The following is a 24,000-nucleotide window of genomic DNA, read 5'->3' as shown; positions in this document are numbered from 1 at the left end:
AAGGGCCGCTCTTTCCCCTGATCCCATCGTACTCTCTAGCTATGAAAATTACTTATGAACAAATTAACAAAATAAGTACTTTCATAAATTAGTAATCTATTGATCGAATATTAATCCATATCATTCTCACACGAAATTCTTATTCAAGTATAAATTGCACCATGGCAAAGTAGCTAGCTTCAAGATGCAGAGCTACTAGCCTTCACTTCTTCTCCCACACAGCGTAATCTTCCCCAGAAGCAACAACATGGAAGTTGGGCGGGACAAGCTTCCCGACATCAAATCTCGTTCCAATCTTTGCGATTACTTTTCCGTCGATCATCGCCAAATAGAGATCGGCATCAGAGGCCAAGATGTTCAGCGTGCTATTCGGTCGAATCCCATTTCGGCTTCTTATCGTAACCAATTGCGATATCTGCTCCTTCAGCCCCCAATCAAACATATGATCGTAGAACTGTAAAACGAGAAGTAAATATCAATTGCTTATAATATAGTTGAAAATGTGGTGTTGATCGATCGATCGATCGATTCAATAATCGATCAGTAGCGCATGCAGTGCTTACAATGGATGGAATTCCTGGATGCGTGAGGATGTAAGCGTAGCCCTGCATGACCTTATCCGAAGGAAAAGGCCACGCCTTCTGCGTCGAACCGGTGTCGTGGTTGTCGACGAACGTCACCGCCTTCTCCGGCAGCCACCCGATCATCCCTGGCGCCTTCCCCTGCGGATCGCGCATCCTCCACAGCTCGCCTTCCACCGCCGCCTGCAGAACCCCCTTCGTCGTGAAATCGAACGCCGTCGAACTGCCCCCGACCTGCTGAGCCCAATTCACCAGCTCCTGACGGTGGCCGTCCTGATCGTACTCCGGCTTCCCGTCGCCGCCGTACGCCAGCGGACTCCAGACCTCCGCCACCGCGAGATCCGGCTGCGTTTGTTGCACGTATATCTTCGCGATGTTCGAAGAGTATCCCTTGGCGAAGTCGAGCCTCCATCCGTCGAAGCCGACGCCGTCGCTCTTCAACCAGTTCAGCCAAGCAGCGAGCTCCCGCTGGACTTGCACGTTGAGGTGGTCGATGTCGGGAGCCGCTGCGAAGCCGGCGCCGGTGTCGAGGTTGCCGGTGCCGTCGGAGTACTCGGTGTCGTCGCGGCAGATCATGTGGGGACCCCAGTCGAGGCGGCTGTCGGCGGTGCCGCCCTCGAAGACGCACCAAATCCCTCTGTCGTCCTTCTTGTCGGCGCACCGGTGATTTATGACGATGTCGGCGACGCATTTGATGCCCTTGCCATGGAACGCGTCGACGACCGACTTGAGCTCGTTTAGGTTCCCGTACCTGGAAGCGTCCAAGTCGTACAACCTCCCGGGCATGTAACCTACGGCGTATATAATCACTAAAGTGAAATTCATTTCGAGGCTGCAACGAATTAATTAATTAAACTAGCGTACAACGGACCTTGCTCGCTAACCGAGTGCGAAGGGGGAGGTAGCCACACATGGGTGACTCCTGCGCTCGCGATATCGGGCACTTTGTCCTTCAAGAAGTTGTACCAGCCACCTTGCTGCCTCCATGACTCCCAGTTGAAGCCCTGCATTATATATATGTTCATCAGTTTTGTTATCAGAAACCCTAATATAGATATATATGAATCATTTAAGTAATTAATAATCAGAAGCAAAATTTATCTATCTTTTCGGAGAAGATTTACAGTACCTGAAAGAGGAGCTGAGACAAAGCTAAATTTGGAAGAAGAAGAAACCCTAGTAAGGTCAAAAGGAGGCTCTTCATCTCTGAAATGGGAGAGATGGAGAGGAAGGGGATGATTGTGAATGAAAAAAATGGCGGGTTTATATAGTAAGAGAAGTAGGGCAGAGTCAAATGATCAAATTAATTATGTCAAAAAGTGTTTTTGTATTCTTGTGAGGAAGAGAAGATAGAGAAGGTATATAATCTAATTTGTTACTAACTAAATCATGGGCCGATCGCAAGTTCTCCCCAAGCATTGTTTTTATTTGGATGGAATTAATTAGGACGATCGAAATATAATGACAAAAGAATTTGAATTGTTAGTGTCGTGCGTAGAAGAATGAGAAATAAGAAAGCTATTAGATAGTTATGGTTTTTAGTAAAGAAAAATAGAATTAAACTTAATGAAACTTTATACGATTGAAGTTATTAATCAAATCTAATTTATCTCGAAAATAATTATTATTCATTTGGGAAGAAACATTGATTACATGAGTAGTGATACTACGTTAGTGGGTGGCCTAGGGATAGTGTGAGGTCAATAGTCAAGGTGATGTGATGATCAAAAGTTAAAAGTAGTGTTGAGAAAATCGGACCGGACCGGCCAGTCCAACCGGCCGAACTGAGAATCGGTCCTTGATCCGGTCCGGTCAATCATCAAAGCCGAAAAAATAAAAAAATTGATCAAAATCGGTCAAAACCTCTCAAATACGGGCATAATCGGTCAAAACCGCCGGTTCAACCAGGATTGAAGCATGATATATATATATATATATATAGCATGATTTTTAATTATTGAAGCATGGTTGAACCATCGGTTCGACCGGTCGAACCTCAAAAACCTCAACCTGATCACCTCATCGGTTCAGTGACCAGTCTGATTTTCAAAACATTGGTTAAAAGAAGGTGGCAATCAAGGTTGAGGAGTATGTATCTGAACGGACCATTTTCCTGGAACTTGGCCCCCCTACCTTAGGGTCACTGCTCTTAGTTCCCAACCGACTGGTCGCAATAGCCGATCGGATCTTCTGGGACAACTTCCTGTGCCTCGCGATTACTGCTTTGGGTCTACTCCCGGTCGGTCCCCAGCTCCGGTCGGACCCCTAAGGTTCAATCCTTCACTTCTGATGGACACAACTCCTACTTTACTCTCGGATGGCCCCCACGTCGGTCGTCCCAGGGCTCAACCCCTCACTTCTCATGGACACAGCTCCCAGTCTACTCCCGGTAAGCCTCAAAGTCGGTCAAACCCCTAGGGCTCTGCCCCTCACTTCTCATCGACATAGCTCCCAGTCTACTCCAGTCGACCCCCGCGTCGATCAAAGCCCCAGGGCTTAACTCCTCACTTCTCATGGGCACAACTCCCAGTCGGCCCCTTAGTCGATCGGACCCCTAGGACTCAATCTCTCACTTCTCATGGGCATAACACCTAGTCTACTCCCGGTCGACTCCTGCGCTGGTCAGACGCCAGAGCTCCACTCCTCACTTCTCATGGGCATGACTCCTAGTCTACTCTCGGTCGGCCCCCGTACCAGTCAAACTCCTAGGGCTCAGCCCCTCACTTCTCATGGGCATGACTCCCAGTCTACTCCCGGCCAGCCTCAGAACCGATTGGACCCTAGGGCTTAGCCCATCACTTCTCATGGGTACAGCTCCAGCCTACTCTCGGTCGGCCCCCGCGCTGGTTGAACTCAGGGCTCAACCCCCCACTTCACATGGGCACAACTCCCAGTCTACTTCCAATCGGCCCCCCGAGCCAATTGGACCCACAGGGCTCAACCCCTCACTTTTAATGAGCATAGCTCTCAATCTACTCCCGGCCAGCCCCCGCGTCGATCGGACCTTAGGGATCGGCCCCTCACTTTTTATGGGCACAGCTTCCAATCAACTCCCAATCGACCCCTGAGTTGGTCGGATCCCCAAGGCTCAACCTCTCACTTCTCATGGGCACGACTCCCAGTATATTCCTGGTCGAACCCCATGTCAGTCGGACCCCTAGGGCTTGGCCCCTCACTTCTCATGGGCACGACTCTTGATCTACTCCCGGTTGACCCCTACGCCGGTCAGACTATCACGTAGGAGACAATACTATAAGGGAATCACAACCTCCTATCAGGGAGATATTCGTCAAAGGATATTCTAATACTCGATCACATGCATGTCACGAAACCTACCTCTACCCAATGGAGATCTGTCATGCATCCTCCATCACCCAACATACTCTGACACCAGAAATTCTTTGATGCCTCATTATTACTGAGGTTATAAGAGGATATAAAAAGGGGGTCCTCTCCGTTGGTCAGGTACACACATGCATCTACTACTGTTCTATTTTTCATCTTCTTTCTAGACTTTTTACTCTACTCCGGTCTTGACTTGAGCGTCGGAATGTCTGCGCCAAGAACCCCCTCCCTAGTTCTTGTACTAATATTCCCGTGTGCTTTCTCTGTGATGTGTGTAGAACCGTGAGTACTTTCTCTTCCACCTACTCTCCTTGTGGCTGATGGAAGTCCGAGGTTTCCAACTTATCGTTGGGTTCCCGTCTCAAGTCGCTACTCAGTCAACATTACCTTCCATTCCTACACTCATCATCGACCCCTCCATTCGACTTAGCTTTCAAATGGGATCAAATTTGGAGTCATCTATGAGAAACCTCTGTGCCTGTTTCGGAACATGAAGATGGGCGATACTGACAAAATCAATGTCACCATGACACCTGAGGAATATAAGATATTCAAAAACGTCAAGCCACGAGCAACATCAGAAAGACAAACTGTGGATTCTCACCTGCGCTGAGCACCTACGGCCTCGATGGATGGACTCCATGCCTCAGAGGGAAGATCCAAAAGGAAGAAGCCATGCGACTTCCCTCAAGCACTTTTCCGAGCACCTAGAGAAGGTTGCGCCAAAATTGAGTGATCGTAAGCTTCCTCAGCTGAGAATTCGCCCCAAAGGACCCAAAGAAAAGAAATGCCCTAGCTATTTGGGAAACGTCTGAACAACCAAGCGTGCCTTTCTCTTAGGAAGTCCTAGATGAAAAGATACCCAAGAGTCCCTTGTCTATAAGAGAGTGCAGAGGTAACAACCATCCGGAGGATCACCTTCGAAAATTCCAGAATGTTGCTCTGCTACACTAGTATAGCGATGCAATAAAGTGTCGAGTGTTTTTGACCACTCTTTCTAGCTTAGCACAGAGATGGTTCGATAGACTACGAGTCAGATCTATTACTTGTTTCAAAGAATTCAGAAATATTTTCTTGCACTATTTCGCTAATAGTAGAAGATACCAGAAGACCAATCATAGTATATTTGCACTTAAACAAGGAGCTAAGGAGTCTTTAAGAATGTGCATCAAGCATTTCAACCAAGTGGCGATGGACGTCCCAGCCACCACCTCGGAGATATTAATAAGTGTCTTCTCTTAAAGTCTGTTAGAGAGAGATTTCTTTCGAGCCCTCATCCGAAAGCCCACGAGGGACTTCGATGACCTGTTGGAGAAAGTGGCCAAATATATTAATGTGTAGGAAGCTCATGTTGCCCGAAAGAAGGAAGGGATGGCCCAACTCCGACCGGTCAGCCCGATCGGAGACCACCACCACCTCTAGTCCGCCCTAGAGATCCCTGACTAAATCTTCCGCTGGTTTGAGAAGCGAGAGTGCCGCAACGGGTTGAGACCGTTCGGACCCCTGCCAACGAGCCCCTCCTAAGGAACCTAGTACTGACCTTACCATTGGTCTGATACCCATGATATAAGAAATTGTCTTCAGTTTGCTTGAGATGCCCACCGAGCGACTGAACTAGGTCTGCCCCTGTCCCAAATCGTGTCTTAACTCCTGAAGCAATAGGCCAATAACCCCAACACCTCTGGTTGCCCTGCCAACCCACCTCAAGGGAGGGAAAATCAGGATGTCCAATTAGCTAGTAGAGGAAAGGAGTCAATGGAGACTCGGGAAGAGGAGAACCAAGGAAATGTCGTACTGCGGGACATACATCAGCATGATTTCAGGAGACCCCACTGATGAAGATTCTACCATAGCCAGAAAGGCTCATGAACACCGACTAGAGATCTATGCAGTCGGCTGCAGCTAGGAGCGAGTGATGAGGTCTCAAAATCAGCTTTGGGCCTCAAGACCTAGAAGGAGTGGAGCTCCCTCACGACAACATGCTCATCATCAAGGCGGTAATCGCTAACAACCGAGTGGCCTGAGTTTTCGTTGATACTGAAAGCTCTGTCAATGTGTTGTTCAAAAGTATGTTTGATAATATGCAGCTTTATGCAAGTGAGTTCCAACCGGTAGCCACCACCCTATATGGATTCACAGAGAACAAGGTATAATAGATTGGCTAAATCAAACTAGCCATATCCCTGGGCACCGAACCCCTCATGGGGACTCGGAGGAGTATCTTCATAGTGGTGGATTCTCCTTCCTCTTACAACGTGTTGGTCCTCTGGCGGCCGGCTAGAGGGGCGTGAATATCCCTGCACAAAAATAAAAGAAACAAACCCCTTCTCAAACTTTACAACTTTATTAAACTAACACTTGCATAAAAAGTAATTAACAAACTGATTAGAAAGAAAGAAGAACTGCAGAGAGGTTACTTAGTTTACAATCAGATGATTGCTAATCCAAGGCAGTTAAAGCTTACTATCAAAGTCTCCTTCAGGCGAAGAAGCCTCTTACAGCGTTGACAGCTCATACAGCAGTAGAACTAGGGGTGTAAATGAACCGAATCGAGCCGAATATGCTGAAAAATTTAAGGCTCAAATTCGAATACAAATCGAATATTTTTCGAGCCGGCTCGAAAAGCTCGCGAGCCAGCTCGATTCGTTTGCATCCCTAAGTAGAACAGACAAAGGAATTGATTACGTACAAGTGATTATTTCTAGCTATTGGGATCATGGCTATATTTATAGCCCTGATCAGGGCGTCTGAAAGAGTTTCAGGCGTCTGGAGGGGGATAAAATTTTATCCCCATTACAACGAATCGTGCCACGTTGTGTTTCGATAAGTTTCTAGTCCGGGTGCTCGGGAGGGCTTCGGGTGCATGGACTGAGTTGTTCTAGCTCAACCAGGGCGCGCGCCTGGGGCACCCTGGGTTTGGGTGGTCCGGGCACCGTAACCCCAAAGTCAACCCCTGGTTGACTTTTTGGTCCGGGTATTCCGCTCCGGTTCCGCTCGCTTGGGTCCGGCTCTTCCACTCTGGTTCAGCTCACTTGGGTGATTTTAGCCATCCAGAATATGACTCACCTGAATCCATTTTCCGTCCTTCTCGAGCAACCTTTCGCTCCGACTTCTCGTCCTTCGGAAACGTCACGCGTCTCCTTCTCATCCGCTAGGGTACTCTTCCGCAGCATCTCGTCCCTTGGACGCACTGAGCCCGTCGACTCTTTTCCGTGTCATCCTTCTCGCTAGCTGCGTCTTTCGCTCGACTTCTTGTGCTCCTAAGTTCCTGCACACTTAGACACAAGAGGTAAAATACAATCAGATCTAACTTAACTTGGTTGATCATATCAAAACTACCACGTGGTACTTATAATCTCCTTCTTTTTGATGTGAGCAATCCAAGTTAAATTAGGGTAAATTAAAAATAAATAACAGTAAGATAATAAATTTTACAAGTACAAAATATACAAAAATTAATGAATAATATACTGAAGGCTAGTGAATACTGAAGGCTAGTCATTCTTAATGTAGAGTATCATTTCTTTAAATCATGTTTTGATGAAATGTGTCAATTTTAGAGTTACTTCTTGTTGATAATTGCATGACTGTTAGTTTTTATAATATAAAAAAATGATTACAGATTTAGGTAGAAGAGTTTTATTGTATAATAATTACCTGATGTTTTAGAATGACAATAGCAAATTGATGAAATAACAAATGTATAATTATAACAGAGTAGTTGTACTGTCTACTTATAAGTACTACTGGAGAGAGAAATTCTGGCTCCATCTCTTCTGTTAGCTAGAGATCAACTGTTGTAGGAGCTGACAGGCGTTTTCGTGTCTGGACGGTCGAATCTGCATTATCACTAAGATGGCAAGGTTGGCTCTGCCCTTCATCTGAGAGCCAGTAGATTTGTTCTTGGATTGGAAAGATTCACTTTGATCTTCTTCTGACCTTTGTTTGACCTTCTTGAGAATACACTTTGATGCTATTTAATATGATGCCTTACAAATTTATTTTTAAAATTTTTGTTAATAGTAATGATGAAGCAAAATTTTGGAGGAATATTCCTTCTACATAGCTTTAATTATACTAATAAGAACATTTCTCTTCTAAGTATCTCTAATTAGTATACCAACAAGAATAAGTAAAAAAAATCACTAATTAATATATTAAAGTCAAAGCACAAGTGAAAATTTACAAGAAATTCATATCCACTCTATAATTTATCTGATTTTTTAATTTGGGTTTTAAAATTTTCAGCAGTCAAATTCTTTCAATGTTTTTTAAAAAATTGTTATCACTTAATCATTAAGAAAGTTTATTTCATTAGGCAATATGAGAAAAATGTGAGGTTATTTTGTTAGTTGGTAATACATCACATCATGATTCTATTAAATAAATAAAATGTGGATTTCAATTGGGTAATTTTGAGGTCTATTTTGAAAATCCAAATTCCAACGACCACTTTGAAATAATATAGGATAAAATTTAAAGGAGTTTGTTTATTATTAAAAAAGTGTTGAACAAATGTTAAAATAGACTTCTATTTTATTATTATTTTTTTAAAAAAATATTTTAATATTATTATAATAGTTTTGATTAGATTTATCTAAACTTTATATGTATCACATTTTTTATGATTTTTTAAATATTTATCGAGCGAGCGTTGCCCTTTTATTTTTTTCAATAATATATATTTTGAAATTACCTGAATAACAATACCGTAAGGAGGGCAGGATAGTCATTTCGAAAATGTAAGACCATCGGAAGGGAAGAGAAAAGAAAAGAAAACATCCGAAAAGAGAAAAAGATGGGGAAGCGGAGGAGGCGCGGAGGGGAAGGAAAGGGAAGAGACGGAGAGATGTAGACGGAGACGTGACCCCTCACAGAACATACAAACAAATCATCTTCCCTTCTTTGTGTGGCAATCGATCACCATCGTGAATCAGCCAGCCAATTTATCCCCCTAATTTTGAACAACTCGACATGGCGAATTCAACACTCCTCCTGCTTTGATCCCATCTCTCCTCCTTCCTCCCCCTTTCCTTCGCTTCCCCCTTCTCATTCCTTCGATCTGTCGGCCAGATGCGGAAGGGGCAAGTTCAGATGGAGCCCCCGGCGGCGGCGGCGGCTGCGGCGGGGATGCGGTTCCGAGGTGTGCGCAAGCGGCCGTGGGGGCGGTTCGCGGCCGAGATCCGGGATCCGTGGAAGAAGGCCAGGGTGTGGCTCGGCACCTTCGACTCTGCCGAGGCCGCCGCGCTGGCGTACGACGCCGCTGCCCGCGCCTTCCGGGGTCCCAAGGCTAAGACCAACTTCCCTCTCGCCGCCGCTGCCTCCCCTTCCCCTACTCCTGTGCTACGCCGCCCTTTCGCCGCCCGATTTCCCTTCGGCCACGGCCACCATGACCTCCCGCCTCCGTCGCTGCAGCGGCCGACGTCGAGCAGCCACAGCAGCACCGTGGAGTCCTTCAGTGGGCCGCGTCTTCCTCCGCCGGTGGTGGCAGCGCTGAGCCATCGACGTATGTCGCAGCTGGGGAGGCAGGCCAAACCTCAACCCCAGAGAGTTCTAGATGGCGACGACGACCGTCACAGTGACTGCGGGTCGTCGTCCTCCGTCGTTGACGACGAGCGTGACATCTCTTCTGCGTACCAGCATACACTGCCATTTGATCTTAACCTTCTCCCGCCACCAGATGATGACCTCCAAGCCACGATTCTCCGCCTCTGACATCCTGATCTGACGCTTAGCAAAGGGAACGTTGCTAAAAGAGTCCGTTCGTTTCCCCCCTCTCTTTAGCACCATCGATAGTTGCGGCCTTTCACATACCTTCTCTTTGATTCAGATCTATGTCGTAGTTTCATTTGATTAAGATGATTATTCCACAGTATCCAAAGAAATTGTTCTATCTGTTCTTCTTCTCTTCCTTTTTTCTAAATATAGTAGCTACATTACTTTATTTATGTTGAATTAGAAAATTTTGATTATTGAGTTGGATCTTCTATGTACAAATGCTGTCGTTGTGAAATCTATTTAAAGAACTGACATTCCACACAGAAGAAATGACCTAAAAATGGAAAGATCAATCAACTTTAGAGTTATTCATACTTTCTTTATTGATCTCTAAAGAGTTAGCTACATCAAGGTAGAGGGAAAGAGCTTGGCTAGAATGAGTTGCACAATGGATATTCATAGTCTTATGGGAATTTTAGAGGTACTGCTGATTTAGGATTTTCTTGCCTTTATATATTTTAGTTTTTTAGGTGAATATGATGGTTTGGTCTGCTTCTTCATTGATATTGTTTATTATGTTTTCATTTTCGTCTAATATCCAGATTTTTGAAGTTACAAACGCTTCTTCCAATTGTATGGTCGGAATAATTTTCGTCTGTATCTTCTCTAGTGTGTATTGGTTACTTACCAAGTTATCGGGATTTGGAGGTTGAGCTATTATATTGTGGCACTACACAGTTTCATAAATTGTTTTGTGGGGATGGCTTGGTGTTTCAACAATTTTATTGTAGAACTGTCATAATTTTGGGATAAGCTCATAGGCTACTAATTTGACATGCTCAATGATGAAAAGTCTATATCTTTTTGTATTTTCATACGAAGCTTAGTTGTTGCCTTTTTATTATGTAATGCCACGAAATTAGCTGATTCTGAACAGTTAGGCTGTGATATTGTCATTGTTGTTTAGGGTTGCTGTGTCGTACGATATTTGTTAATCAAAATTTAAATTTTATCTGTTACATCTTTATCGACTGTGACTTCGGATAAGAAGCATTCATAGTTCAAAAGTCTTATTTGTTTGTTCTATCTGTTGCTTGTGATATCTGTAACAGTTTTAGTATACGGCTAGATGATATTTACGATGCATTTTTTGTCCGCTTGTATTAATATATTCCTTAGTTACATCACTTGTTAAAGGTTGTATGCCTCAAGTTGTCTTAGACTTGTCATGAAATATATTTCTTGGGCATCTTGTCATCGTCTAGGAAATTTTTTATGGATTATACTTAGATTTATAGGATATATATATATTATCCCTTTTCTGATTAACCCTAGATGTACACATAATAGATTTATGTCTAATATGGTTTCATGGATTGTCTTTAAGCAAATGAATTTAATATAACTGTCCAATACAAGCGCGTCCAAAATTTCCTTTTCAAGTGTTCATTACATTTTTTCCTTGTGTTCTCATCTATAGTGTTTCCTATGTTAAGCATTAAAAGTTAGTTGGCATGTTTTTCTTTGTTCAATTGATTATGTGGTTGGGTAGCACTCAACTGTCATTTAGGTACACACTGATTCACAGCCATCACTCAAGCTAAGGATTAATACTCTGGGCCAATTCCTACTGGAGTAGGAATCATATTCGCCGGGGCATTTTTCTGCTCTAACTTGTAAAATTTTCCTGATAAATTGCATCCAGTTCCTTTATGTTTCGGTGCTATGGTTTACCCTTTTTTTCTTATTTCTATTTTAAACACTGTATGAACCTTTGCAAAATGTTATGTTTCATACAGTTTTACTCGACCCGATGTTATATATCATATATAATTAAAGCTACCCAGTGTATTTGTTTTATTCAATGGAGGGAAAAAAAATCCTGTCAATCTTAACTAGTTGGGGCTAGCACAGGCTTGATGACAATAATGATACTGATCCATTTACTTGATTTTGGTTGATGAAATTGACTTAGTAAAATTAAGAATGTGAGGGGAAGATCACAACCGTTTTTTTTGTCTTTCATCTGTTGACATCTTTTCAAAGGGAAAGAAGTTTTGAACTCTTGGTTGATTATAGAGCTGAAGAGGACCCCAAAGAAACTCTTTGTTCTTTGTTTGTTCTCTTTTTTTTTTTTCTTTTTCTTATAGGTGTGCAATCCAAATGCAGTTCTGGGTAAGTTTATGCAGACGTTGTGAGGTGTAGACTGACTTCTTCAACTCATAGTTTTGTGGTTTCTAGCTGTAATTCAATTTTCTTTGGCTGTGAATACTCTGCAAGTTTTCGTAACCTAACTACTTGCTTCATTTCTGTATTTTCAGCTTCTAAAGACCGAACCTTCTCGTCAATGGCCTGGAAGTACAGTTCGGCCAATACACTCTGATACACTAATCCATACAGCAAAATGATGAACACGAAGTAGACGAAGTATGCACTAAGATATAAATGCCAACAGAGGCTACAAGTCAAGCACGAGAAGGGAAGAATCAACTTTCTTTTTATGGTTTGACCGGAAGCTGAAAGTGCTAAAGGTGAGATGTTATAGTCGAAGCATCCCTACTGTTTTGTCGACGCCCCATTAGTGTTGTGGGTGGGTGTAGATCAATATTTTTTTTGTTCTGTGTTTGGTTTTGGTCTATGCCTATCCAAATATTTACTCGACTGAAGCTTATTTTTTATAGTTCTGATTGACTTTGCAATTGATTTGGACTGTGTTGGGTTAGACCATATATTTTTTGTTTTTTTTTTTCAGTTGAACTGGATCAAAATTTGATTCACCCGCAATTGCCCGCTTTGTCAATCTGAATCAGTTTGACGCTCAGTTTGCGAGGATGTCTCTTGCCATGGATTTAGGGATAGTTTTAGGGATAGTTTGAAAGGTTGGCCTATTTGAGAAATATCTAGATCTGTGCTTATGGATTTAGGGATAGTTTGAAAGGTTGACCTATTTGAGAAATATCTAGATCTGTGCTTATGGATTTAGGGATAGTTTGAAAGGTTGACTTATTTGAGAAATATCTAGATCTGTGCTTATTTTTAACTTCACTAAACATTTTGCAGCTTGTTATTAAATCCTAAATCTTAAATCCTGGACTGGGTGTTTGGGTATCCATCATAAGAGTGTGTTTAGTTCAAATTATAGCATGATCTTAACTATATGATTATCGGATAATCATATAATTAAGGTTATGAGAATAAAATATAACTTTAATATTATTTGATTCAACGTTGTGCAACAACCTAGTTTGGCATTTACTAATTTACCTTTTAAACGAAGTTCAGTCTTTTGCCGTGGCTTGTCGTGCCTTCTCCTTCTATTCTGATCCATCGCCTTCTTCCTCATCTCCTCCCCTTTCAATGCTTCCCATGCAACCTCCTTCACTTGCTGCCTCCTCACCTCCTCCTTGATCTTCATTCTGAATTCCTAATGTTGGCAAGCATACTAGCAGTTGGTGTATTAGTTTACGAACTCGATGAGTAGATCACCAGAATGCCACGAGCCATGCTCTCCGTCATCGAGTTCCAGCCACCGTGCGTCAGGAATACGTCGATGGTCCGGTGGCACAGAACCTTCCCTTGATGACACCATCTCATCAACAAGTTATGTCCTTTAGTTTCCTCAACCATCCCTCAAGCAGTGCCTCGATGCCCCCTTCCACTAGGCCGGGTTCGACCACCCACAAGAAGGGGCGGTTGTTCTCTGCTAGGCCCAATGCGAACTCTGCCAATTTATCCCTCGGCAGAGTCGTAATGTTGCAACGTAGAGAGAAGCCATGAGACCGTAGGTGTTGGTGGTCTAGAAGATGAGCTCCGGAATGCTGAGCCGATTGGCCACATCTCATGGGAAGGTTGTAAAAAAGTCGGTGATGATGTGGAATAACCTTGGAATCGTGAAAGACTGGCTTTCCAGATTTTCTGATTCCGGATTGTATTATCAAATTACTGACATGACAAAAATCACTCATTACATAAACTAAATAAAATTTTTATAAATTACTTACTAAGGTTATCAACTATAATCCCTAATTAAATACCCCTAAGTATTCATTTGAACCTCACCATTAATATTAAAGCTAATATAAGCAGTACTAAGCGGCCTTGAGAAACTTTTGTGGGTGGACCGATTGCATGTTCCATCTGATTCATATTTTTTACTTAAATATATTTAAGTATCTTATCAATATCCATGAATACTAAATAACTGTTTAATTAAAAAAAAAATGACTTATCATAGTAACAGATATAGGCGGACTTGAACCATTAACATTTATCACAGGATAAACTATTGCCTTGCATACCTAGACAATATCTCTTCCCTCCCCAGAACACTCCTACCATGGAGGGCTTTCTCCTTTCTTATTTTATTTTTTTTATTTTTCGTTCAATTATTTGATTTTTAAAGAGGTTTTCAATAGCTTAATATGATAAATATGTAATTGGACAGATTAATATTGGCCAGTGTAACCAATTAGCTTGTTCAATTTGTATTTGTTGGTACTTTTTTATTTAAAAACTCTCAAGTAATTTAATTTTTTTTGTTCAATTTGTTTTAAAGGACACTTTATTTATAAAAAATGGTTATCTGAAGATTTTTGACAATTTAAAATGAACTCAATATCAAATAAGAGCTTAAGGCTTTCTTTGTCTTTATTTTTCTCAAGATTAAGATTAGTCGGGCGAACTGGATTATAAAAAAAAACATAGTAAAGTATCACATCAACTTTTTATTTGAGATTAATATAGTTTTGAAAAATAATTGAATAGATTTAAAAAATTTTAAAGATCTGAATAAATTTTAAAAATATGTAAACGCTAAATAGATAAATTTTAAAAATATATATATATTTGAAAATTATATATTACTCCGAAAAAAAACTAGATATTTCCTAATATGTAATACTTTTACAATTCAAATGCCCATGCACATTTTCCGAAATTCATTATTAATTTGTTAAAATATTTTGTTTTTGTTATTCTATATATATACCAATGAATCAAGAAAACCTTCATGAATTGAAAAATGATCTAGTTCATCAAATTAGAAGAACCACCAAAGAAGTAGAAAGTAAGACACATCCAGATATTATTTTGCATTAAGGCTAAATAGCCTTACAATTTAAGAAAAACAAACTCCTCAATGGCTGGGATGTCTCCTATCTTCTTTAAAGCTTCGTTGGAGGGTTCATCGTCGACACCGATAGCCATAACTGCATGTTTACGAGGAGCAATCCGTCCGACGCTCATATAGCTCACATTGACATTCTGATCGCCCAAAATACCTCCCACGAATCCGATCATCCCAGGTTGATCAACCTGCCTGCAGAGTATCAGACTTCCTTCCATGCTAGCATCCACTTGAAATGACCCAACCTTGGTTAGATGGGGTATGCCATCCTTTACTCTGCCCTCCACTGTTATTTCTCCATTTCCAGACATAGCTGTGGGAAATTTAGATTCAACATTGGCAATGTGAACCATTATGGACTCTATAGGATCCTCCGGAGAACCATCCAAATAAACTCTCTCCTCTGAGATACGAATGCCTCTTTTCCGGGCAATGAAGTCGGCATTCACGAGGTTAACATGGGCATCTGATATGGGCTCGATGAGACCCTTGGTGACCATGGCTCGGAGCAATCTAGTGTCAAGATCTCCAGAAGTTCTTGCTGATGTGTAGGTCACCTTCACCGATTTCACACCGCTGCCTCCTGCTACAAGTTGTATCGCTAACCTGCCAAGTTTCTCAGCTAGGACAACAAATGGCGCAAGCTCAGACATGACCTAGAAAGCACAAAAGTAAATTATATCAAACGCCATGATGGATCCAAAACATAATATTGCTACGTCAAGAAATAGCTTATCGTTTAGCTTTGTGATAAAAGGTTGCATCATTAAGATTTTGACTAAAAGAAACAATGCACTTCGTGTGTGAGTGTTAGCATGTCTGTCAGAAATTTCAGAGGACTCGTATCAGTTGCAGCGTCTTTGATCAGCATCTAAGCCAACAGTTAAAGAGTAAAGTCATGTCGTAGTTTTTAGTAGCAGATAAGAAAAGAAAGTGTGATTTAATATCTCAGTATATGTTTCTTTGTTCCTAGAGAAATTAGATGCACAGTTCAGAACACCAAGCAAACATACCTCAGCAGGAACCATTGGAGCATTTACTGCGGTAGAAGCGAGCTCTCCTTTCAGAGCTCCAAGAACAGCTTCAGCTATTTCAATCGCCACTTCCTCCTGGTTTTAAACTTAAACATAAGAATCAAAATAAATGCCTCTAGGTCTCATCTATCTGAATCTGCAATCTATAGTAAAGTAAGAGTAGCAGCACAATTCTCCTAACCTGCGCTTCAACAGTGCTGGCACCAAGATGTGGTGTGACTGTAACTTTTTCATTCAGAACCAACTTGTCTTGGGCGGATGGGGGTTCTCTGGTGAATACATCTAAAGCAGCCTGATAAACTTACAAAGCTTTAAGCTATTTCACAACTAAATTTAGCTTCCACACAGTCAACTGTAAGGAAACCAAAATTAAGTGGGAAAAAAAGATTGAGTAAAACATAGGATAAGCACCTGAGAAACAACTCCGGAATCCAATGCCCTTAGTAAAGCTTCTTCATCTATCACACCACCGCGTGCAACATTTATAATCCTCACCCCGTTTTTCATCTTTGCAAAAGCTTCATCATTAAGAATTTTAGAAGTTGAAGGAGTTAGAGGCATATGCAATGAGATAAAATCTGCCCTTGCTAATGCTTCATCAAAGGTTACTAACTCCACCCCAATAGCATGGGCACGATCTGCAGCCGCATACGGGTCATGTGCAATGACATGCATTCCGAGCCCTTTGGCACGACGTGCTACCTCAGATCCAACTTTCCCAAACCCCAAAATAGCAAGTGTTTTGCCAACAAGTGATACACCAACATATTTGTTGCGCTCCCATTTACCTGAGAATTAATAAAGCAGCATAATGTATGAACAAATACTTTGAGAAGGTGCTGAGATAAATTCATTTCCTACAAGAGTGACACATCCAATACAACCATTTATCTGCTAGATGTTATTTTGCTAAGAAATTGCCAGATAAGATTAGATAAGCTAACAATACAAATGCACAATTAAAGGATGTACAATGCATGAACACTTGCTTGGTCTATAGTCAGTTAGATCCTGAGGACTTTTTGCCAACATGTGCTGAGTATGAATCATATCACTATTGGTAGGGTTTAATCCTGTCCCTACTTCACCAAACAACAAGAATGGTCTCACATTGCTTTATAAGCGGTTTAAACCATCAAGAAAATATCACTGGTAAGGCCGCTTACTGATTGACATAAATTGATCTACTGCAGAGAAACATACTGAAAAATAAACCAAAACAAACTGATATATAACAAGATAACCAAGTCAGTAGAATCATTGAAGAAAAGAATGTAACAAATAAATGAAAGAAAAAGCATGAAGCATAATTCCAAGTGTGATAAGCAATCTCCATATTCTTCTTCGTGAAGAAAATATAGGTTCGCCAAGTATGATTATAAGTTGTTCTTTTATCCTCATAGTAGTTTTATGCACAACAGCCTTCCTTGATCATTCATTCATAGATCTATTTTGAAGGTAAGATCAACAGAACTCTCCTTCAGTTTCAGCTGTCCGACCATGAACTTCCTTGTGTGCAATTGTAAGGTGAAAATTCAAACTTGTTCGTGCACACAGTAGAAATCCAGCCCAGAGGAGAAACATGCTCTTTGCAGTTAAGTTATACTGCTGCTAAATAATGAAGAATTAAGTATAATTCAATTTGCGTTCATACAGTATTCAACATCTCATTGACATCAAACAGGACTATAAATTCTGCAAATTAAACAACACTTCCATAAGGGAAAGAAATTTTGGATGAGGATTGACTTGTGCAAATCAAAAGTGAGATTAAAAGCAAGCAATGATTGATTGGCTTGTGTGCAAATCAGAAGATTAAAAAACAAACAATAAATTGATTGGTTTGTGTGCAAATCAGAAGATCAAAAACAAGTAATCATAGTACATAGTACATACATGGTTAACCTAAAAAAAAAAATTGGGATTCACAGCAAGCTTTTGTTAGTTATGACAGCTTGATATGTAATGCATAGTACATTAGCCATGGGCCATTTCCTCTTATCAAAAAAGAGAGATTTCCTAAACAAATGTGTAACTGATTGGCCGGTCAAATGATTACTATATCAGTTTCGAAGACAACAGTCAACAGAGGACTATAACAAGTAGGTATAAGATCACAGAAGCTAGTCAAGAATGAAACGAGCAACATTCATACAAAATTTAGCTTATACTAATAGCAAATTTGGCCAGAAAATGGGGATACATGGTGTACTAATAATTTAGATTTTTCATAATTTACAAGGAAAATAAATTGCATAGTAAAAGAATCAAGTGGCAAAAAAAATCTTCATTTTCACACCAAGAAATAGGAGTATCTTTGCTACCTATTGACTAGTTAGATTAATTGGATTAGTAACTTGCATTTCTATCATTTCCATTTCTAAGGTATGAAGGAGGCGAGCAGTGGGCCAGAAACAGAAGTATAAATTTGTGCCTGTATTCTTTAATATATTTGTTGACATGAAAATTTAAAAAAATTCTATGAACATGGACTACCCAAATATGAATTTCCAAATGAATGTAGAAACTGTATTAAAGAATAACATGCAGCTAGGTAAAATCTCAATAGTAATAGCGCAATGTTCTTGTTGACAAAGGATTATTTTTTTTTATTTTTTGTTTTTTGGTCAAAAAGGATAGTTTCACTTTCTTGATATCCTTCTTTGTAGGGTAACGTTCTTGTTATTTTTTGTTTTTCTTTATTTCTTTCTTTTATTCATTTGGTAGATTCATTTAGCAAACATGTACATTTTGAAACTTTCACTTAACCAGAGAAAAAAAGGTAATATAGAAACCAGACGAAATTATTAAAGATTTCTTCCATAAGATTTAGCATTTAGCATATAGGAACTAGGAAGATAAAAAAGGAGTGACTCCTTGAAAATTAATGGCAAGCTTATGTAAATTCCCAATATTCCTGTAATTATATACAACGTTCGGTGGGGTTCTTCGTTTCACACAAAAGGATTCAAAAAATAGAATGTCTTTCTTTCCTATGAAAACTAAGCCGTCATGTTTCCGTTACTTGCCATAAAAGAAAGGCCAGTGACATTTAAAATGTTCAAACGAGACTATAAGGGTTCAGGGAGGACTAAAGATCATACCAGATTTCATGGAGGCATCAGATCTAGCGATGTTGCGGGCCATGGCGGTGAGCAGAGCAATCCCATGCTCTGCCGCGGCCACCGTGTTCGCAGTGGGCGCGTTCACAACGAGACAGCCGTGCTCTGTGGCGGCTGCGAGATCCACGTTATCGATCCCCACTCCGGCGCGTCCGACGACCCGAAGCCTGCCTCCGGAGGACTCGAACACGTCGCGGCCGACCTTCGTGCCGCTGCGCACGATCAGAGCATCGCAAAGCGCGATCTTGGAGCGGAGCTCCTCGGGGGAGAGGTTGTAGGAGCATTCCACGTCGGCCTCTCCCTTGAGAAGTTCCATACCAGCTTCGCCGAGCTTCTCGGCAACCAGGACCCTCGGCTTCGGGTCCGATCCTCCGGCCATCGCGACAAAGCGCGGGAGACGGTGGCGGAGAATAGGAGAAGCGTGGAGCCGAGAAGGAGCTAGGAAGAGGCGGCGAGAGAGGGAAGAGAAGTGGCGGAGGCGGAGGGAAGGATCGACGATGGGTCCGGTGGAGGCCGCCATTGGAGTTGGTCGAGTGAGGATGGCACCGTGACAAGCCCGAAGATCTTGAAAATGGACCGTAGCGGCCTGCTTAGACTCAGAGGTGTGCATTTATAGCGCACTGCATCAGGTCGGGTTTGGTTTTTTTTTTTTTTTAACTAAGTAATTAAATTTTACAATCCGATTAATTTGAGATACACGGTACGGTCTGATCCTATATTTTATTTATCAAACAAATCAAAAATATGATAATTACTAATATGGCCTTCTCAATTGTTATAGAGGTCTCTTCCGTGAGAATTAAACTGTAATTATTTTTAAAATGGATATAATCTTTTACTGTCACATCAAGCCTTGAGAGAATGTTTGGCTTGATCTACCCAAGTGTACCCAAGTGAACGGCCCTTATCAAATTCGATCGAGTTTGGCTTATTTTTCATGTTTTTTTAATGCTTTACTTTCATTAAATCGGAGGGCATTCTTTAGTTAGTTTAATAATACTAAGAATTAAGTTTAGTTCCATATTTGTCATTGTTCATAAAACTTTGCATGTAAAGAAGCAATAACCTACCCTAACAACCCTTCTCATTTTAGAGAAAGAAAAAAAAAGGTTAAAAATTAAAAAGACAATTCTTTTTTATTCACATCATTAAATGAATATACGTATTTTAATTTTATTAAAATCATCCAATATTTTCTTTCATATTTTATCTAAAAAAATTAAACTAAAATTATCATAAAATAGTACAATTTTTTTTCCTTTTGGAGCAATTTAAATTCAATTTGGTTTCAAGTGATATAAATTTTAAAAGATATGTTAAATATTAAATACATTCTTAAGGGCTTTCTTTACTAAAAAAAAATATCATAATAAATGGTAGTTGAACAAGCTGACGAAATGCCGACTATCTGACAACTTTGTGGTTGGTGATGGTTTTTATATTTAATTTTAAGTCAAGAAATAGCATGTCATTCTCATTCAATATTAAAATTTTTAGATGCGATTGGTTTCACAAAATTTTTGAAGAAAAAAAGTATACACGTACATATTTTTAATAGTGTGTAATAAAAAATTATGGTCATTTGATAATTTTAAATATCCAAAGATTAAACAATTTTTTTTTCTCACCTCACCTACCAAACCCTCATCACATACCTTGTTCGTCAAAAGCTCAAATTTTAACAATGCTTGATCGTTTAATTTGTGGTAGGTAGTGGCTCCAAGAAAAAAAGGTGTTAAAAGGCTCTAATAAAATTTTTTAAAAAAAACATATAGGTGAGGAGGAAGAAAGATGATATAGGTAGAAATAATATACATAAATAAACAAGAACAATTGATAAATAAAAGAATTGATGGTATTAAGACGAATTCTAGTGACAGTGTTGCATATGATACAGCTTGACAGAGTATTCATATAGCTAGGAACAAATAGGCAGTGATCATGAATATTTTAAAAACTGATCCAAATAAGCAAAATTGTTTAAATGCAGTCAAACTTCAGTTTCATTGAAAATGATTGTTACTAGCTCAATTCACCAAAATTAATTTAGAGTTTGCTTCAATCATTTGGATTGACAAGATAATTGTCAAGAAAAAAGGTCTATAATCTTTTCATCCATCAACTAATAACATTACAACTGCAAAAAAGAAAAGGTCTATATTGATAGAGAACAATGGCATCAACCAAAAAGGTTCACCTCTCTGATGGTAGATGGAAAACGTTCCAATCATTTCCGTCCAAAATGTTTACGAATAAACCATTCAGCATGCGATGGATACTTACTTCGGATGTAAGTTTTGAGACACTTATTGTAAGAGAAGTCTACCAAGTCACCATCAGTTCGTGCTACAAATAAGCAGCGAGAATATCTGAACTCTGGATGTCGATCAACCTTCACAAAGAAAATTAGGTAAGCTTCAATTCTGTTTTTTTGCAGGAAAAAAAAAAGAGCCACCTACCCAGCAGTATAGCTTGAAACCTCCTAAATGGATGCAATGATACAGAATTCAATTGAAATGTAGACCGTCTTTCCTCTCATTTAAATTTGACAAATGAACTAAACTCTAGCCATAAACTCTACTCAGCGCCATCGTGGATCTTTGATAGTCACATTTAAGATTACCAATTTCTACAATACCAGAATGAATTCAATATTGAAGTCACCTTGGGGAACAAGAGGACTGGAACACAGAGCTCAAATTTAAAATTACATGTTCTAGAACCCCCAATACAGTATTGAAGTCACCTTGTGGAACAAGAGAACTGGAACATAGTGCTCGTATGTGGAATTTGTTGCTTCTTCATCAGCTGTCGCCCTAGCCACAACAGAGTTCCTAAATAGCAACCTCAGTGGTATCAACAAAAACAACCTGCTAAAGACTAACCACTTGCTTGCTAACAGAAAGCAAGATGATCTTTTAAGTTCAACCAGGCCGTTCAGATCTCTCCGCACACATTCATTGTCACCTAGCTGACTCTGTTACTAACAATGGTGAAATTATCCCTAATCCTAGCATTCATTTTATTGCTTTCCTATTAAAGGTTAAAGAATGAAAAGGCTTACTTCCTACTTCAAATTGTAAAAGGTCTGGCAGAATAATGCACCTTTAGATTTTTCTGTCCTATGTTTCAGTTGTGAGAACATCTCCAAGAGAATAAATGGGTATATCTTACTTCTATAGCATAGCAAATTGTAGTATAGTTTATGAATTAAGCATCAATCTATGTGGACAACAGCGTTGAAAATACATAATTGCAAAGGTAAAAAGTACAATATTTAAATATACCACTATAGAAGAGAGGCCACAGCCTATCTTATCTTCTGAATGTGGATGATAATGGAGAATTTTTTCTGTGATCTCTTTTTCATCTTCAGCGTTTAAAGATTCCCCATCTCTGTATCTGCAGGGCAGTATGCACAGAATAAATTCAGAACTTATTACTACACAGGAGAATCATGAGTCAATGAAACTGATAAAAAAATAAAGGAGAAAGCAAAACTTATTATTAATAATGATCAGAAAAGTATTAGTGATGAATGATGATAAAACATTAACAATCATACACGATTTAAATACAAGACTAAGGTGTTGACTGAACTGCTACCAGATATCCATGTATTTTGCAGATTGAACATTCCCATAAATTTGAAATGTGTGCCATGCAATTCCTATTTTCTTTTCATTAGATAGATGAATAAACATAGAGAGAAGACCGGAGAAAGTAGTTGTAAGATTATTCCGTCAAAGCACCAATTATCTTAGACAGGTTAGCAGACACGGATGGGCTTAGAACTCTTATTTGTTTCATAGTACTAAGTCTTCTCCTAACATTCTCTGAAGGTGATAGTCATTATAATGGTTAAAACAACAATGTGAAGTGATTTCACTAGATTTAGTGCAATGCCCAATAATTTGTAATGAGAAACCAAGGATTCAAAGAAAATTTTTTTGATACAAGGAATATGGATTTGTGCAAATGATGGGTTATTGCTGGAAATCAATGTCTTGTAAAAATTAGTGAACAATAAAGAGTTGGTCTGTTTATTTGGCAATGATCTTAAGTTAAACTAAAAGCTGTTTCTGACCAGATTGATACGGTTACTGTGAGCTAGGAAGGTATGAAGGTTCAGTGATATTACTCGATATGACTGTTATGGAGACTGGAGGTCATGTGAGAAGATTTCGTATCGCTGTCTTTGTGCTATTGATTCATTTTGCTTTCCAGTTTAGATGTGTGAACTTGGTTTTCCTTTACTTAGGGAGTAGTAAGCAGAGTTTTCATTGGGTTTCTTTCAAGAGTTGAGATGATAGATTCATTTTGACATGTATCTTTTTAGTTCCATTCAGCCCACAAAAAATAAAAGAAAAAAGAAACTCAACACTTTCTCTGAATGGCTGTTCTTTTTCAAATTGGCTACCCCTATGGTAGTCTGTATAGCTAAAGTATAGATCTTGACAATTCAATGAGTGGCCATAGAATTAAAGAGCCGATTCAAAGCTCATAACGCCAAGTTATACTTGGGGAAAATAAAATGTTGTTTTTTTACATTCCAAAATTCATCCTATGATAGAAATACACCAGAAGAGTAAGCAGTACTGTAATGAAATAGGTTAGGGCAAGCTTCTACTTTCCTATCATCACTCTAGTGATTTGAATCACGACAATTACCTCTTGGAGTGAAGAATATCTTTGGCGAGGGTCCGGATAGGTTCAATGTCTTTCATGATCTCCTTCTCCCTCAACGGCGTTGACGACTCGTCCGAGCCGCTCTCGCTTCCATACGAGAAGGCGACCGTAGAGTCGGAATCACTGTCGCGAGATAAGCTCGAATACCATCGCCACGGTAATGCCACCGAAAGGGCCCGGGCGCCGCGGAGGGAGGGGACGCGTCGCAGTAGTAGAGTCACTGCAAAGGAAGCCATCGTTGCTGCTCGTGCGCCCGAACCACCGCTAGGGTTTATAGAAAAGGATTTCAAAATTGGGCCGATACTGTGGCCCAATTTCCCAAGCATTCAGTACACAAAATGGGTAATTAACTACAACAAAAACTGTAAGTTGGTATTTAAATTTAA

At 40.1% G+C, this 24,000-nt stretch overlaps 4 protein-coding genes across 4 annotated transcripts; 1 reads left to right on the top strand and 3 right to left on the bottom strand.

Annotated features, from left to right (window-relative positions):
* Nucleotides 1–202: 202 nt before the first annotated feature.
* On the bottom strand, nucleotides 203–1,785 carry LOC122042722 (alpha-amylase isozyme 3C-like). The gene is made up of 4 exons (XM_042603016.1): nucleotides 1,711–1,785; nucleotides 1,453–1,585; nucleotides 564–1,372; nucleotides 203–454 (listed from the first exon to the last, which is right to left on the bottom strand). The coding sequence occupies exons 1-4, from the start codon at nucleotides 1,783–1,785 to the stop codon at nucleotides 203–205; spliced, it is 1,269 nt and encodes a 422-aa protein (XP_042458950.1).
* Nucleotides 1,786–8,689: 6,904 nt separating this feature from the next.
* Nucleotides 8,690–12,335, top strand: LOC121982154 (ethylene-responsive transcription factor 3-like). Its single transcript, XM_042535080.1, has 2 exons — nucleotides 8,690–9,683; nucleotides 11,966–12,335. Exon 1 carries the CDS (start codon nucleotides 9,000–9,002, stop codon nucleotides 9,639–9,641), a length of 642 nt encoding a protein of 213 aa, XP_042391014.1. The 5' UTR covers nucleotides 8,690–8,999; the 3' UTR covers nucleotides 9,642–9,683; nucleotides 11,966–12,335.
* A 2,320-nt stretch (nucleotides 12,336–14,655) lies between these two features.
* On the bottom strand, nucleotides 14,656–19,508 carry LOC121982148 (D-3-phosphoglycerate dehydrogenase 3, chloroplastic-like). Its single transcript, XM_042535069.1, has 5 exons — nucleotides 18,908–19,508; nucleotides 16,215–16,591; nucleotides 15,985–16,095; nucleotides 15,783–15,878; nucleotides 14,656–15,425 (listed from the first exon to the last, which is right to left on the bottom strand). The coding sequence occupies exons 1-5, from the start codon at nucleotides 19,443–19,445 to the stop codon at nucleotides 14,754–14,756; spliced, it is 1,794 nt and encodes a 597-aa protein (XP_042391003.1). The 5' UTR covers nucleotides 19,446–19,508; the 3' UTR covers nucleotides 14,656–14,753.
* Nucleotides 19,509–20,938: 1,430 nt separating this feature from the next.
* Nucleotides 20,939–23,980, bottom strand: LOC121982131 (protein DCL homolog, chloroplastic-like). Its single transcript, XM_042535048.1, has 3 exons — nucleotides 23,597–23,980; nucleotides 22,213–22,327; nucleotides 20,939–21,317 (listed from the first exon to the last, which is right to left on the bottom strand). The coding sequence occupies exons 1-3, from the start codon at nucleotides 23,938–23,940 to the stop codon at nucleotides 21,153–21,155; spliced, it is 624 nt and encodes a 207-aa protein (XP_042390982.1). The 5' UTR covers nucleotides 23,941–23,980; the 3' UTR covers nucleotides 20,939–21,152.
* Between the last annotated feature and the right edge of the window lie 20 nt (nucleotides 23,981–24,000).

This window comes from Zingiber officinale, chromosome 1B (genome assembly GCF_018446385.1).
Source record: "Zingiber officinale cultivar Zhangliang chromosome 1B, Zo_v1.1, whole genome shotgun sequence".
NCBI classification, from domain to species: domain Eukaryota; kingdom Viridiplantae; phylum Streptophyta; class Magnoliopsida; order Zingiberales; family Zingiberaceae; genus Zingiber; species Zingiber officinale.
The sequence above is the reverse complement of the archived record's forward strand: the minus strand, read 5'-3'. Positions and strand labels throughout refer to the sequence as shown.

What these genes read in the sequence shown, in the direction of transcription:
- LOC121982154 (XM_042535080.1), top strand. Translation starts at nt 9,000, where the DNA reads ATGCGGAAGGGGCAAGTTCAGATGGAGCCCCCGGCGGCGGCGGCGGCT.
- LOC122042722 (XM_042603016.1), bottom strand. Translation starts at nt 1,785, where the DNA reads ATGAAGAGCCTCCTTTTGACCTTACTAGGGTTTCTTCTTCTTCCAAAT. An exon ending in TGTCTCAGCTCCTCTTTCAG is followed by an intron (nt 1,586 to 1,710) that starts GTACTGTAAATC and finishes TATATAATGCAG; the next exon opens with GGCTTCAACTGGGAGTCATG. An exon ending in ATCCAGGAATTCCATCCATT is followed by an intron (nt 455 to 563) that starts GTAAGCACTGCA and finishes CTCGTTTTACAG; the next exon opens with TTCTACGATCATATGTTTGA.
- LOC121982148 (XM_042535069.1), bottom strand. Translation starts at nt 19,445, where the DNA reads ATGGCGGCCTCCACCGGACCCATCGTCGATCCTTCCCTCCGCCTCCGC. An exon ending in TGATGCCTCCATGAAATCTG is followed by an intron (nt 16,592 to 18,907) that starts GTATGATCTTTA and finishes ATTAATTCTCAG; the next exon opens with GTAAATGGGAGCGCAACAAA. An exon ending in CCAGCACTGTTGAAGCGCAG is followed by an intron (nt 15,879 to 15,984) that starts GTTAGGAGAATT and finishes GTTTAAAACCAG; the next exon opens with GAGGAAGTGGCGATTGAAAT.
- LOC121982131 (XM_042535048.1), bottom strand. Translation starts at nt 23,940, where the DNA reads ATGCTTGGGAAATTGGGCCACAGTATCGGCCCAATTTTGAAATCCTTT. An exon ending in GATATTCTTCACTCCAAGAG is followed by an intron (nt 22,328 to 23,596) that starts GTAATTGTCGTG and finishes ACTGCCCTGCAG; the next exon opens with ATACAGAGATGGGGAATCTT. An exon ending in GTGGCCTCTCTTCTATAGTG is followed by an intron (nt 21,318 to 22,212) that starts GTATATTTAAAT and finishes TTCTTTGTGAAG; the next exon opens with GTTGATCGACATCCAGAGTT.